The 15,589-nt window shown below is 62.1% G+C and overlaps 1 protein-coding gene across 4 annotated transcripts; it reads left to right on the forward strand.

Moving 5' to 3' along the window:
- Positions 1-272: 272 nt before the first annotated feature.
- Positions 273-9,847, forward strand: SEMA6C (semaphorin 6C). 4 transcript variants are annotated; one of them, XM_064401384.1, is made up of 18 exons: positions 273-1,158; positions 1,943-2,115; positions 2,254-2,368; positions 2,983-3,040; positions 3,139-3,195; positions 3,753-3,854; positions 4,004-4,094; positions 4,170-4,292; positions 4,785-4,873; positions 5,163-5,380; positions 5,896-6,021; positions 6,105-6,260; positions 6,773-7,009; positions 7,212-7,358; positions 7,979-8,056; positions 8,134-8,189; positions 8,362-8,403; positions 8,774-9,847. In XM_064401384.1, the coding sequence occupies exons 2-18, from the start codon at positions 2,001-2,003 to the stop codon at positions 9,493-9,495; spliced, it is 2,532 nt and encodes an 843-aa protein (XP_064257454.1). In that variant the 5' UTR covers positions 273-1,158; positions 1,943-2,000; the 3' UTR covers positions 9,496-9,847. The 4 variants fall into 4 exon arrangements, with proteins under 4 accessions (XP_064257454.1, XP_064257456.1, XP_064257455.1 ...); XM_064401386.1 differs by lacking the exon at positions 273-1,158 and having other exon boundaries at positions 1,784-2,115; positions 5,253-5,380; XM_064401385.1 differs by lacking the exon at positions 273-1,158 and having other exon boundaries at positions 1,785-2,115; positions 3,160-3,195.
- Positions 9,848-15,589: the final 5,742 nt, after the last annotated feature.

Genomic DNA, 15,589 nt, shown 5'->3' on the forward strand with positions numbered 1-15,589 from the left:
CTGAGTGTGTCCCCCTGTCCCCTGTGTGTCCCCTGTGTCCTGTGTGTGTCCCCCCGTGTGTCGTGTGTGTGTCCCCGTGTGTCCCCTGTGTGTCCCCTGTCCCCCGTGTGTGTCCGCGTGTGTCCCCCGTGTGTCCCCCTATCCCCTGTATGTGTCCCCATGTGTCCTGCATGTGTCCCCTGTCCCCTGTGTGTGTCCCTAATGTGTCCCCTGTGTGTCCCCTGTGTCCTGTGTGTGTCCCCCCATGTCTTGCGTATGTCCCCCTGTCCCCTGTCTGTGTCCCCCGTGTGTCCCCTGTGTCCCCCGTGTCCTGTGTGTGTCCCCCGTGTGTCCCCCCGTGTCCTGTGTGTGTCCCCTGTCTGTCCACCTGTCCCCTGTGTGTGTCCCCCGTGTGTCCTGTCTGTGTCCCCCGTGTGTCCTGTCTGTGTCCCCTGTGTGTCCCCCGTGTGCTGCGTGCCCACGACCTCCCCGTCCCCCCCCCGACGACACTGCCACCTGCCGCGGGCGCTGCCACCCCTCGGGCCACCACCGGCACCCCGACGTCCCCCCGGTGTCCCCGGGGCTGCCCCCCCGCGCGGTGCCATCCCGGGCCGTGCCAGCAGATGTCACCCCGTGCCCGCCCCCCCGGGACCCCCGACCCCCGGGGGTGTCCCCATCATCCCCCAACCCCGGCATGTCCCCAAAGTCCCCTTGGAGCAGCCAGGGTGACACCTGGGGACCGCGCTGGGCCAGCTCGGCGCCCCCAGCACGCCCCAGTACATCCCAGTAACCCCCAGTAGCTCTGGTGGCCACCGGGGCGAGGCGAGTGGCCACGCGCGGGTGGCAGGTGACACCTCTGGGGACAGAGGGGGGCACACCGAGGCGTGCCTGGGGGGGGGTCTCACGCTCGGGAGCGCGCACGGACCGGGCCGGGGGGGGCGGGGGCGTCCCCGCCGTGCCCGCGCACACGCGCGTGCAAAAACCCCCCCCGGCCGTTAATGAGGATGAGCTCATTAACGGGGATTAACGCCTATCTATAGCGGGGCGGCGGGGGCAGCCCCGGGCCCGCGGCGGGGGCTGCGGGGGTCCCCGGTGCCGCCCCCGGCCCCGCTCCGGCCGCTGCCCGGTCCCGGCCCGTTCCGGGGCGGAGCCGCCGGCACCGAGCGGGGAGCGGAGCCGGTACCGAGCGCCCGGGGGGCGGCGGGGCCGGGGGCGGGGGGCGCTGGGCCGGGGGGAGGTGGGGGGGCTGGGAGCGGGCGGGTTTGGGGTGAGCTTGGGTGAGTTTGGGGTGAGTTTAGGTGGTTTTGGGGTGTTTTTGTGGTGAGTTTGGGGTGTTTTCGGGGTGCAGGTTGGCTGCTGTGGGGTGCTGGGGCAGGAGGTGGTGGAGGGTTGGGACGAGATGGGTTTGCGCGGTTTTGGGGTGGTTTTGGGGTGAGTTTCAGTGGTTTTGGGATGTTTTTGGGGTGGTTTTGGGGTGCAGGCTGGCGGTTGTGGGGTGCTGGGGCAGGGGGTAGTGGAGGGTCGGGACCGGGTGGGTTTGGCGTGAGTTTAGGTGAGTTTGGGGTGGTTTTGGGGTGGTTTTGGGGTGAGTTTCAGAGGTTTTGGGGTGGTTTAGGGTGGTTTTGGGGTTCAGGCTGGTGGTTGTGGGGTGCTGGGGCAGGGGGATGGTGGGGGGTCGGGACGGGGTGGTTTTAGGGTGAGTTTCAGAGGTTTTGGGGTGAGTTTGGGGTGGCTTTGGGGTGTTTTTGGGGTGTTTTAGGGCTTTGGGTGGGACGCTGGGTGTTGTGGGGGTGCTGGGGGGCGGGCTCGGGGTGTCGGGGGTGTTTTGGGGTGCTGCAGGTGGGCGCTGAGCAATGGGACCCTCCTGTGCTGGGGGAAGTGTCCCATAGCACTGGGAGCACTGGGAGCACTGGGAGCACTGGGAGCACTGGGAGCACTGTCCCCACTCATCCCCGTGCCTCAGTTTCCCCCCGCTCGCAGCCCGGGGCGGGGCGGGGGGGCCGCTCTCAGCCCCACCCGCCATGCCGGGGGTCCCGCTGCCCTTCGTCCTCCTCCTCCTCCTCCTCCTCCTCGCCGGGACCCCCGCCCGCTCCTTCCCGCGGGACCTGGTGGCCCGCAGCACCGTGGGGCTCGCAGGTGAGCGGGGCTCGGGGGGCGGCCCCGGGGGGCTCGGGGGGCTGCCCGGGGGGTTCGGGGCGGCCCGGGGGGCTGCTCCGGGGGGCTGCTCGGGGGGCTCGGGGGGCTGGCCCGGGGTCTCACCGCGCCCTCCCGCAGCCACGGCCGCCTACCCGCGCTTCGGGGGTCTCCGGGGGGACAACGGCACGGCTCGGCTCGGCCTGGCCTTCCAGCGCATGCTGCGGCTCAACGGGACGCTGCTCGTGGCTGCCCGGTGAGCGCGGCGGGGCCCGCCGGTACCGGGACGGGGCTCCCGTGTTCGAGCACCCTCAGCCGTGCTTGTGCAAGGGTTTGCACGCTCCTTGTCGGGGCTTCCCCCCGGCGGGACCCCGCAGTCCCCTGGGCGTGTTGTCGCCGTGGCGCTTTGCACACCCCCGTGTCCTTTTGCACACTCCCGTGTTCCTTTGCACGCCCCCGTGTCCTTTTGCACACTCCCGTGCTCCTTTGCACGCCCCCATGCCACCTTGCACACCCCTGAGTCGACTTGCACATCCCCGTGTCCCTTTGCACACTCCTGTGTTCCTCTGCACATCCCTGAGACCCCTTGCACACTCCTGAGTCCCTTTGCACACCCCCGAGACCCCTTGCACACTCCTGAGTCCCCTTGCACACCCCTGAGTCCCTTTGCACACTCCTGTGCCCTGTTGCACACCCCTGAGTCCCCTTGCACACACCCGAGTCCCTTTGCACACCCCTGAGCCCCATTGTACACTCCTGAGTCCCTTTGCACACCCCTGAGCCCCATTGTACACTCCTGAGTCCCTTTGCACACCCCTGTGCCCCCTTGCACGCCCCCGCGCCCCCTTGCACACTCACGCCCCTCCCCAGGGATCACATCTACGCCTTCGACCTGCGGCAGGACCGGGGGTCGCTGTACCCGGAGCGGGTAAGGGGGGCACGGGGGGCACGGGGGGCACGGGGGGCACGGGGGGCCCGGGGCGGGGGTCGCGGTGCCCACCCGCCCGTGCCCGTCTCACCCGGCAGCACCTCACCTGGGAGACGCAGGACAGGGAGAACTGCGCCATGCGGGGCCGGCGGCAGGTGAGGGGCGGCGGGGTGGGGGGATTCGGGATTCGGGGTGGGGGATTCGGGGTGCGGGATTCGGGGTGCGGGATTTGGGGTGGGGGGATTCGAGGTGCGGGGTTTTGGGGTGCAGGATTTGGGGTGCGGGGATTCGGGGTGCGGGGTTTTGGGGTTTGGGGATTGGGGGTGCGGGATTTGGGGTACGGAATTTGGGGTGCAGGGATTGGGGTGCGGGGATTTGGGGTGCGGCGATTTGGGGTGCGGGGATTGGGGTGCGGGGATTTGGGGCGCGGAATTTGGGGTGCGGGGATTTGGGAGCGGGGATTCGGGGTGCGGGGTTTTGGGGTTTGGGGATTGGGGGTGCGGGATTTGGGGTACGGAATTTGGGGTGCAGGGATTGGGGTGCGGGGATTTGGGGTGCGGCGATTTGGGGTGCGGGGATTTGGGGAGCGGAGATCCGGAGTGGGGGGATTGGGGTGCGGGGTTTTGGGGCGCGGGGATTTGGGATGCGGGGTTCGGGGTACAAACCGCGCTCAGGGCGCTGAGGCGGGGGTCCCCGCGTGTCCCCCCCCCAGGACGAGTGTCACAATTACATCCGGGTGCTGGTGCCCCGCGACGCCGAGACCCTGCTGGCCTGCGGCACCAACGCCTTCAGCCCCCTGTGCCGCACCTACCAGGTGGGGGGGCCGGGGCTGGCGACCCCCGGGCTCAGGGGGGCTCGCAGCCCGCCTGGGTGGGCTGGGGGTCTCAGCCGTGTCCGTGCCGGCGGCACAAGGGGGTGCTGGGTGTTTTGGGGGGGGTCTCACGGCCTCTGGTGCCCCCCCAGGTGAGCAGCCTGGCACAGCAGGGTGAGGAGGTCAGCGGCCAGGCGCGGTGCCCCTTTGATGCCAAGCAGAGCATCGTGGCCCTCTTTGTCGGTGGGTGCTGGGCAGGGGGGGGACACGGGGGACCCGGGGGGCCACAGGGGTGACCCGGTGTGTCCCCCCCCCCAGATGGCAGCCTGTACTCGGCCACGGTGGCCGATTTCCAGGCGAGTGACGCCGTGATCTACCGCAGCCTGAGCCCCGGGCAGGCCCCCCTGCGCACCCTCAAATACAGCTCCCGCTGGCTGCAGGGTACCCCGAAGTGGGGAGGGGTCTGTGGGGGTCTGTGGGGGTGGGGAAGGGGGTCTGTGGGGGTGGGGAAGGGGGTCTGTGGGGGTGGGATGGGGGTCTGTGGGGGTCTGTGGGGGTCTGTGGGGGTGGGAAGAGGGTCTGTGGGGGTCTGTGGGGGTCTGTGGGGGTGAGGAAGGGGGTCTGTGGGGGTGGGGAAGGGGGTCTGTGGGGGTGGGAAGAGGGTCTGTGGGGGTCTGTGGGGGTGGGCAGGGGGTCTCTGGGGGTGGGGAGGGGGTACAGGGGTGCCGGAGGGTGTGGGGTGGGGGTTACAGGTGTGCAGGGATGTGGCAGAGCGGGGCAGGGGGGTGTGGGGATGGGGTCGGGGGGTGCAGGGCTGCAATCTGGGGGTACGGGGGGGGGCAGGATGCAGGGGAGGGGCTGAGCACAAGGGTGGGGACAGGGACAGGAGGTGGCGGGGGCTGACGGTGCCTCCAACCTCCCCTGGCCCCCCAGAACCCCACTTTGTCCAGGTGCTGCCCTACGGCCCCTACGTCTACTTCTTCTTCAGGGAGGTGGCAGTGGAGCTCAGCGCCCTGGGCAAGGTGGGCGCGGGGATGGGGGGCACGGGGGGGGCACCCAGGGACCCCCCACCCGGGGGTCGAGGCAGGGGGGACTCCTGAGCCCCTCACCAGGGTGTCAGGCCTGTGGGTGCCCCCTGGGTGCCAGCCTGAGGGGACAGCGACGATGCCTGGGGGTGCCCGGGTGCCCTGGGTGGTGACCCTGGGGGTGCCCAGGTGCCATGGGAGGTGACTCTGAGGGTGCCCAGGTGGTGACCCTGAGGGTGCTCAGCCCTGACCCGGGTGCCCAGGCCTGACCCGGGCTCCCGTGCAGGTGCTGGTGGCCCGCGTGGCCCGGGTGTGCCGCAATGACCGCGGCGGGTCCCCGCGGGTGCTGGAGCGCCGCTGGACGTCCTTCCTGAAGGTGCGGCTGCAGTGCTCCGTCCCCGGGGACACCGTCTTCTACTTCGATGTCCTGGAGGCCGTGACGCCCCCCCAGACCCTGCACGGCCGCCCCGCTGTCCTCGCCCTCTTCGGCACCCAGCCCAACAGGCAGGGACAGGGGACAGGGGGACAGAGGGACAGGGGGACAGCAGGGGGACAGGGGGATGTGGGGACATGGGGACAGGGGGACATGGGGGACATGGGGATGTGGGGCAGGGGGATGTGGGGACAGGGGGACAGGGAGACATGGGGACAGCAGGGGGACAGGGGGATGTGGGGACAGGGGGACAGGAGCACAGGGGGATGTGGGGACATGGGGACAGGAGGACATGGGGATGTGGGGACAAGGGTGATGGTGACATGAGTAGGGACTCACATGTGGACATGGGGACACAGGGAGGGCGTTGCCCAGGGGGACATGGGGATGGACTCAAATGGGGACATGGGGACAAAGGGAGGGTCTTGCCATGAGACATGGGGATGGACTCAAGGGCACATGGGGACACAGAGGGGCAGTAACACAGGGACACACACAGAGAAACAGAGCACATGGGGACACACGTGGCACACGGAGGGGCCCTGGTCATACCAAGGCCATCATGTCCCCTCTGCTGTCACCGCAGCATCCCCGGCTCGGCCGTGTGCGCCTTCTACCTGGCAGACGTGGAGCGCTCCTTCGAGGGCCCCTTCGCCGAGCCCCGTGGGACCACCTGGGCCCCCGTGCCAGAGGAGAGGGTCCCTCAGCCCAGGTACCAGCCCAGGCACCCCCACCCCGCACCGGGACACCCGCGGGTGCCACGGGCACCGCGTCCCCACAGCCGCTGTGCCGCAGGCCGGGCTGCTGTGCCGGGATGGGAGCTGCTGCCGGCGTTGTCACCTCTGGGGACTTCCCTGACGAGACGCTGCTGTTCGCCAAGGAGCACCCGCTGCTGCACGGCGCCGTGGGCCCCGCGGGCGGGCGGCCGCTCTTCACCCACACCGGCACCAGGTGCGGGGACAGGGCGGCCTCGGGGACAGGGTGGCCTTGGGGACAGGGTGCTCTCGGGGACAGGGTGGCCTCAGGGAGAGGGTGGTCTCAGGGAGAGGGTGGCCTTGGGGACAGGGTGGCCTTGGGGACAGGATGGTCTCAGGGGTGGGATGGATTTGTGGATGGAGTGGCCATGGGGACAGGGTGGTCTCAGGGAGAGGGTGGCCTTGAGGACAGGGTGGTCTCAGGAACATGGTGGCCTCAGGGAGAGGGTGGCCTTGGGGACAGGGTGGCCTCAGGGAGAGGGTGGCCTTGGGGACAGGGTGGCCTCAGGTGTGTGATGGACTTGTGGATGGAGCGGCCGTGGGGTCAGGGAGCAGCCCACGTGAGGCGGTTCAGGGCGCTGCAGGGTGACAGGGGACAGTCCCGGCCCAAGGCTCCTGTGAAGGGTGTGCGGGGCCACGGGTGGGTGCAGGAAGCCCCCGAGCAAGGCCAGCCCCAGCCCGGCTTTGCAAGGCCGTGCCCTGCCGCAGGCTGACCCAGCTGGCCGCGGACACGGGCGCGGGGCCCCGCGGGAACCACACCGTGCTGTTCCTGGGCGCCGAGGACGGGCGGCTGCTGAAGGTCCTGGCAGCTGCACAGAGCCCCGAGGCCACGCAGCCCCCCGGGGGCACCCCGGCACCGGGGGACACCGGGGAGCCGGGGGACAGCGGGGACAGCAGTGGCAAGCCGCTGCTGCTGGAGGAGATCAGCCTCTACGACCCCGGGCGGTGAGGGGCAGGGCTGGGGTCTGGGGGTCTCGGGGGATGCTGGAGGGGGCTTGTGGGGGCCATGGGAGTGCTGGGGGCTGGTGGGCAGGGTGCTTGGGGGGGCCTGGGGGGTGGGAGCTGGCGGTGCTGGGGGGCTCTCGGGCCCTGTGGGGTTTTGGGGGTGCCAGGGGGGCTGTGCTGACCCCGGTGCTGTCGGGTGCAGGTGCCACAGCCCGCGGGGCTCCGGGGTGCCCAGCCGGGTGCTGGGGCTGGAGCTGCACCTGCCGGGCCGGGAGCTGCTCGTGGCCTTCGCCGGGTGCCTGCTGCGGCTGCCCCTGAGCCGCTGCGCCCGCCACGGCTCCTGCCGGGGGTGAGCGGGGCCGAGCGGGGCGCGGGGGGCGGGCGGTGAGGGAGAGGGGGCGGGAGGGAACGGGGTGGGCAAGGGAACGGGGATGGGCAAGGGAGTGGGAGTATGCAAAAGCAGGGAATGTGCCAGGGAATGGGAATGTGCAAAAAAATGGGGATGTGCAAAGGAATGGGGATGTGCAAAGGAATTGCAATGTAAAAAGGAACGGGAATGGGCAAGGGAATGGGAATGTGCAAGGGAATGGGAGTGTGCAAGAGAATGGGGATGTGCAAGGAAATGGGAATGGGAATGGGAATGGGCAAGGGAACGGGAGTGTGCAAAGGCAGGGGAACGTGCAAAGGATGGGAATGTGCAAAGCAGGGGAATGTGGAAAGGAATGGGGAATGTGGAAAGGCAGGGGAATGTGGAAAGGCAGGGGAATGTGCGGGGAAATGTGCAAGGGAATGGGGATGTGCAAAGGCAGGGGAGTGTGCAAGGGAATGGAGACAGAAGTGTGCAAAAGCACAGGGACACAAGGATGTGCAAGGTCATGGAAGTGTCCAGGGGCACGAGGGCAGGGGAGGGGACAGGGGCACACACGGGCACAGGGAGTGGATGGCAGCTGCCTCCCCGTGCCCCCGCAGGAGCTGCCTGGCTGCCCGAGACCCCTACTGTGTCTGGCTGCCCTCCAGGGGCTGCGTCCCCTTCTCCGAGGACCTTCCGTGAGTGTCCCTCCCACCCCCGGGCCCCGTGTGGGGACACGCTGGGGACAGAGGGTGATGTCCCCTCTGTGTCCCAGGAGTGGCTTCCAGCAGGACGTGGAGGGATCCCTGGGGATCAGCGGGACCTGCCAAGGTGAAGAGGGGGAACGTGGGGGACACTGGGAATGTTTGGGGATTTCTGGAGACACGAGGGCACGGGGGATGCAGGTGGCACCACGGTGACACCGGGGTGGCACACGTGGAGGGGACAGGGGTGGCTCCAAGGGACACGGGGGGCCTGGCCTGACCGTGCTCTGCTCTCACAGGGGCTGCAGAGGATGATGATGAGGATGGAGACCTGGCCCACGGTCGGTGACATTGTCTGAGCAGCCCGGGGAGCAGGGAGGGGTGTCCCAGGGGTGGCAGGGAGCCCCCAGGCTTTGGGGAGGGGGGCACCAAGGACTGGGGAGGGACTGAGGTGTCCCAGAGACAGGTATGAGACCCCCAGGGGTGGGATAAAGATCCCAAGGGTGGGAGAGGGACCCCAGGGAAGGAGAAGGACCCTGGGGTAGAGGGACCCCAGTGACCAGGAGGGACCCCAGGAACAGGAGAGGGATGAGGGGGGACCATCGGGACCCCAGGGATGGGGAACCCCAGGGGTGTCAGCGGGACTGGGGGGGTCCCTGGGGTGGGGTATCGGCCCTGCCGTTGTCGCCGGGCTGACGGGTGGTCCCGCAGGGGTGCGGCACCCGGGCCCGGCGGCCGAGTCGACGGTGCCGGTGCCGGTGCTGGTGGGCTGCGTGCTGGGCGCCTTCGCCCTGGGAGCCCTGGCCACCGGGCTGGTGGCCACCTGCTGCCAGCGCCCCGCCGTCCCCAAAGCCCCCCCGGAGCCGCCCTGCGCCCCTCGGAGCCCGGCCCAGCCCGCCGTGCCCCGCCTGTACCCCGCGCTGCCGCCCCAGGGAGGGAGCGGCTCCTTTCGGGACCCCCCCGAGCCGCAGCCCGAGCCCCCCGCGCCGCCCCCGGCCCGCGCAGCCCGGGAGCCCCCCGGGCCGGGCGCACCGGGCAGGGCTGCCCGGGAGGAGCTGCCGCAGCGGCCGCCCGGGGGCTCGGCGTGGCCGGTGACCCCCCCGGGCAGCGGCTCCTTCACCAACCGGGTGCTGCCGCGCTCCGCGGGTCCCGGACCCCCGTTCGGCCCCCACGACCGGGCCCCGGTGCGCCTGGATGTGCCCCCCGACAGCCCCCCGGCGCCGCGGCGGCCGCTGGCACCGAGCCGCTCGCTGGGGGGGACCCCCGTGAGCCCCCCCGGGCCGCCGCGGGGCCTCACCCGCATGCACTCGCTGGGGACACCGGGGGGCACAGCCTGGGGACCCCGGCCCGGCGCCCTGGAGCGCTCGCTGTCCGTGAAGCCCCCCGTGCTCCCCAAGCCGCTGCTGCTGCCCGCGGCCCCCGGGCGCCACTGAGACCCCCCCGGGACGCCCCAAATGCAGCGGGGGACCCCGAGCTGTCACCTGCCCCCACGGACCCAGCTCTCTGTCCCCATGTCACCAGGACAGACAGGGATCCCGTGTCCCCACACTGCAGTGACAAGGTCTCCATGTCTCCCGTCCCCCCGGTTTTGCTTTTTTTTAATTCTTTCTAATTTATTTTCTGTTCGTGGGGGGGATGGGAGTTGCTGTCACCCCCCTCTTTGGGGACACCAGGAAAGGGGGACACATGGCCCAGCCCATCCTACTGTGTAGGAGCAGGGCTGGGCCGGGGCACTGCAACAGTGGCACAGGATTTTAATAAAAAATACACAACAAAAAAATGAGCGTGAATATTGAAATTTCTGCATTCCAAAGCGCTTTCGTTGGTAGAAAAGGGGAGGGCAAACCTTTGTGCTCTTGTCCCAGCACTCAGGGAATCTGTCCCCAATTTCTTCAGTGATAAAAACCCAAATTAATCAAATTTGCCCCAAGGAGGGGATGGGGGTGGAAGGGAGGCTGCCCCACGCTCAGCCCGACCCCCCAGCTCTCTGCTCCCCCTTCCTGGGCATCCCTGCAGGATTTGGGATAAAGCGCTCCCGGTTCCTGCAGACAGGAGGGAAACACGTGTCCAATGAACCCCAAAGCGTGCTAATTAACCCTGCTGAGAGGCAGGGCTCTCTGGCCAGGCAGGCACGGGTGCCGTGGCCGGCTCGGGAAGGGCGCGAGGCCGGAGGAGGCGCGGGCAGGAAAAGCCCTGACACGGCTCAGCCCGGCCTGGCCTCCCGTGGGAGGGAATTTACTGGCCAAAAAAATGCGCAAAAAGCTCCTTGGTGTTTTTCTGTGGAAGAGCTGGGTTGGGATTCCAGGCAGAGATCAAGTCATCCTCAGTTTTGGTCGGTTTTGGTGCACGGATGTTTCCAGAAATTAAATCAGGGGATTCCCCTCCAAAAGGTGACAACATCCTCAGCTTTATTTCCTCCAAAAATAACCCAAACATGGGAACTGTTCCATGAGCCCCATGGACTTTTTATTTTTCATTTCCTCTTCCAAATGAGAAGGTTTTTCCCCAGCTGAATGGATTTTTTTTTGCAAAATCACCTGTTTTGGGGAGAAGGATGGCAATAGCTGAGGGTGGCAGTGGGGAAGGCACAGTACACATCAGCTGCATGTTAAAAATGGGTTTGGTTCTTTAAGTTTTAGTTTACAAAAGTGACATTTGTATCTGTAAAGACAGGCAGACTCCCAGGCTGCCATGTCTGGATTTCCATGTGCCACCAGTTTACACCACTGGCCAGTGTGGGAAGTGGAATATTTGCCTAAATACTGTAAAACCAAGGAATTTTTGATTTTGGGTGTTTTGATGAAAAACTCCCCCAAATTCTTCCTGAAACAAACAGGTGAAGGATGTTTTTCCCTGAGAGTGAGATGCTCCATGTGACAAATGTTTGACGTTGCCTCAATCCAAAAATCAACAACTTTGGAAGAAGAAATTCATGGATAAAAGGGAAAAATCCATTCCACGCCTCTGCAAATGCTTAAAGCAACACGCCAAGAGAATATTTTTGTTGCCATTCCAGATCTGGTCCCTGGGATTTGCAGGTCCTTGCGCAAGGTCTGGAATTCCCAGGCAGCTCAGCACTAATCCAGCTGCTTTGGCACGGTGGGATTTCTTCCCATTCCCAACAATGCAGGTATTGACATCCCAGAATAAGCCTGGATCACCTGGCTGGCTGGAATTTTGGGGGAAAGCTTCAGATCTCTGCAGGTCAAGGTTTCAAAGCACTTTGTGGCATGGCAGGAAGTGGACACCCCTGGATTTAACCAAAAAGAGAGGAAAAAAAGCAATTTTGATTTCCAAATGCCAGGATTAGGAGGTGACAGGGTCATTAGGTGATCCAGGCTGGTGGGGAAATGTGGGAAGGTAGGTGAGATCCCACCTGGAGGAATTTCAAAGGTTGGAAAGGGGTGGAACCAAGGTGCAAAGAAAATAAAAGAGTTCCCAGTGACGAAAAGTTGGGAGGGAAATGAGAAAAACATTTTTCCTCCTCAAAGAGGGATGAGAGGCCATTCCTGCTTTATTGCTGAGACCTGGGTTATGCCCAGCTCCTACTGGGAATCCTAAATCATCCCAGTAAAAGCCCTGAGCTCAGGTTTGTCACAGAGACCCCCCATCCACCTTGGGGTCATCCCCTCTTTATTCCACTCCTTGCCTCTCAGGAGGAGCCAGTTCCAAATCTGAAATATTCACCCCAATGGGGCTGGCAGAATCCAAACATTTTCATCTTAAAAAGAACCACGTGAGGAAAAAAAAAAAAAAAGAATAATTTTGATGCCTCACTAATGGAACTTGCAGCCCAGACAGGGTGAAGGAGAAGAATAGAAAGCTCTCCTGGATAATTCCTGTCTCTAAGCTCCCAAGCAGCTTTAAGCACATGCAAGAGCTGCAAACTTCCAGAGAATAAATATTTTAAATCTGTAAACATGAGTTTTTGCTTTGGGAAGGCAGAGTTTGGCCAAGCAGGGAGGAGAAAGCTCATGTGAGTGACTGAAGGTAGCACCACCTAAACAGTTCCCCCTTTGTCTTCCTGGTGGGTCCCAAGCCAGGAATGATTTGTAGTAATTTGGCAAATAATTCAGAATAATTAACAGCTTTAGAAAATTGTTTTTCAGCAGGGCAAGTCTGTAAACAGACAGAACTGATGTAACCCGTCTCCGTGCACGCATTAAAGAGCTGCTCTGCTTCCTAATCCTCTTTTCCTGCCCCGAAGTTAATCCAAATAATCAAGTATCCCTGGGACACGCTGCAAGAATTGGCGGTAGTAGGCAAGGCTGGGGAATGACATCCCTTGAGGAAACAAAGCAGAGCTCTGGAGCTGTGCCCTGCTTTCTGAGCACCGTTTGTGTCTGTCTCATAAAATAACGAGATTACAGTGCCCCGGGCACTTTAATGCCTGATATTAATGGGACAGTATGAAGTTTTAGATAAATGATGGACTAACAGGTTGGGGTTTCGTGGGTTGGATGATTTATTCCCAGACTGGGACGCTCCCCACAGGATAAAGGAACAGCCTCTGCCAAAGAGACAACAGCCAAGTTGGCATTTCTCCTCCTGAGGGCGTTGGGTTTCCAGGAAAAACCCAAAATATTCCAGCGTGGTTTAAGTGGCGCCGACAGAAGCCCCACGGTCACTCAGCCCCCAGAGCCCAGGGTGCTCACAGGAGCTGGAATGTTTCCTGCTGGAATTGAACCTGGCTGCTCCTCACCTTGGTCCTCCTGGCAGGGACAGGACAGGTGGCTCTGGGGACAGTGGCAGGAGCAGGAAAGTTTCCTGCTGGAATTAAACCTGGCTGCCCCTCACCTTGTGCCCACCTTGCTCCTCTTGGTTCTGGGGACAGTGGCACTCAGGAGCTGGAATGATTCCTTCTGGAACTGAACCTGGCTGCTCCTCACCCTGCTTCTCCTGGCAGGGACAGGTGGCTCTGGGGACAGTGACAAGAGCTGGAATGATTCCTTCTGGAATTAAACCTGGCTGTCCCTCAGCTTGTGCCCACCTTGCTCCTCTTGGTTCTGGGGACAGTGGCACTCAGGAGCAGGAATGATTCCTTCTGGAATTGAACCTGGCTGCCCCTCACCTTGTGCCCACCCTGCTCCTCCTGGCTCTGGGGACAGTGGCACTCAGGAGCTGGAATGTTTTCCTGCTGGAATTGAACCTGGCTGCTCCTCACCTTGCTCCTCCTGGCAGGGACAGGTGGCTCTGGGGACAGTGACAAGAGCTGGAATGATTCCTTCTGGAATTAAACCTGGCTGTCCCTCAGCTTGTGCCACCCTCATCCTCCTGGCTCTGGGGACAGTGGCACTCAGGAATGATTCCTTCTGGAACTGAACCTGGCTGCTCCTCACCCTGCTTCTCCTGGCAGGGACAGGACAGGTGGCCCTGGGGACAGTGACAAGAGCTGGAATGATTCCTTCTGGAATTAAACCTGGCTGCCCCTCACTTTGTGCCCACCCTGCTCCTCCTGGTTCTGGGGACAGTGACAGGAGCAGGAATGATTCCTCCTGGAATTAAGCCTGGCTGCCCCTCACCTTGTGCCCACCCTGCTCCTCCTGGTTCTGGGGACAGTGACAGGAGCAGGAATGTTTCCTCCTGGAATTGAACCTGGCTGCTCCTCACCTTGGTCCTCCTGGCAGGGACAGGACAGGTGGCCCTGGGGACAGTGACAAGAGCTGGAATGATTCCTCCTGGAATTAAACCTGGCTGCCCCTCACCTTGGTCCTCCTGGCAGGGACAGGACAGGTGGCTCTGGGGACAGTGACAAGAGCTGGAACGATTCCTTCTGGAATTAAACCTGGCTGCTCCTCACCTTGTGCCCACCCTGCTCCTCCTGGCACTGGGGACAGTGGCACTCAGGAGCTGGAATGTTTTCCTGCTGGAATTAAGCCTGGCTGCCCCTCACCTTGGTCCTCCTGGCAGGGACAGGTGGCCCTGGGGACAGTGGCACTCGAGTGGCACAATGCACAGCTTCTGCTTCCACCACTTCCTCCCTCTTACCTTGGAAAATAAAGCAAAGAGCAGAGCAAAGAGTCAGGGTTTCCTTCTCGCTTCCTTGAATAGAAACTGAAGGGGAAAGGCTCGAGTGTGTGGCTTGAGACTCCTGGGATTGTGGAAAACAATGTGGGAATACAGTAGGTTTAAAAAAAAAAAAAGAAAATAACACCACTACAGCTCAGCAAAACAAAAGTTTCAGGGTAGACCCAGCGTAGTTGGAAGGTCCAAACAACCCCCAAGATCATCGAGTCCATTTGAAGGCTGGATTGATGATCCTGGAGGCCTTTCCCAGCCTCAATAATTTGATTTTGTGCACATTAATAAAGATCAGCACACAAATGAAAGCTCTGGAACTGGAGGCAGCAGTTTAGCAGCCCTGGCTCTGCAAAGCTTCCTTCCCTGCCCCTTCCCTTGGCTGCATCCTGCTCCCAGGGCAGGAAACTGGGACCTGACCTGTGCTGGGTGCCAGAGAGGAAAACACTCGAGCACCACGGGTCAGCAAATCAGGGCTGTGGCACCAGCAGCTTCAAGAATTTAAATTACTTGTCTCTAGACTCTAGAAAAAAAATGCTTAGCTTTGGGGAAGAGAACGGAATTGAGAAGTGAGGGGATGAGATAAACTTCCACTTTATCAAATTCCTAAATCCAAAGTTAATTAAAGGTCAAAAAGCATAAAATATTATTTTGAAAAACAACACAAACCTTTCTGCCAGAAGGAGTTGTCAGAACCTCAGCGTGGGGACAGGAAACATTTAGAACAATTTCACTCTGAACTATTTATCCAGGTTTGTATGTTACAGTCAATCCATTTCTGCAGCAGTTTTTATTATTTATTTTTTAAATAACTGTTAGGGCACATCAAGGGCTGCATATGACAACATCAGACACGGTGGTTCATTTAAAATGTAATAAAAATTAAGTTATTTCTATTGGTATCCATCAGTGTTTCTTTAATTAAGTTTGAGCTGGGATTAAATCAATAAATCACCCAAAAAGCGGCCCACTGCAATGGGATATTGACTGAAATGAGATAAACAAGCCTTCTCAGCCCCAAAAACAATGTTTCTTCCTGCAATTGACCACAGTAGCCGCTATTCAATGCAGACTCCGTAAGAATGGGGCAGGAAATTACCTAAATGGGCGCAAGCTCAGTGCAGAGAACCCACAATTCCTCTTTAAGAGGGAAAAAGAGAGATCCTGTTCCTCATAGATCAACAGATGATAGGCACACAGAGGGAAGGTCACCTAAAGTTCTTCCCGTTTAACCCTTGCAACCTGTTTTTTCTCTCTTCTTTTACCTGGTTTAGCAAGTTTATCAGGTTTGTTTCACAGAGGGGTGGCAGGTGAAAACAGCCCAAGCCTGGAGTTTCCAGCACCTTGTAGCCAGATTCCCCTTTAGCCCAGCTAAAGATCCTTTAAAAACAGGGGAGAGACAAGAAAAGTCTTTATCTGGAAGTGTTAAATTAAACGGTTCTGTTACAATTAAAGTGGTTGCTGATGCCATCTCGTGGGAAATGCAAAATTCACCTCTCAGGGCTGTTC

The sequence above is a fragment of the Passer domesticus genome, chromosome 32 (assembly GCF_036417665.1).
Source record: "Passer domesticus isolate bPasDom1 chromosome 32, bPasDom1.hap1, whole genome shotgun sequence".
Lineage (NCBI taxonomy): Eukaryota > Metazoa > Chordata > Aves > Passeriformes > Passeridae > Passer > Passer domesticus.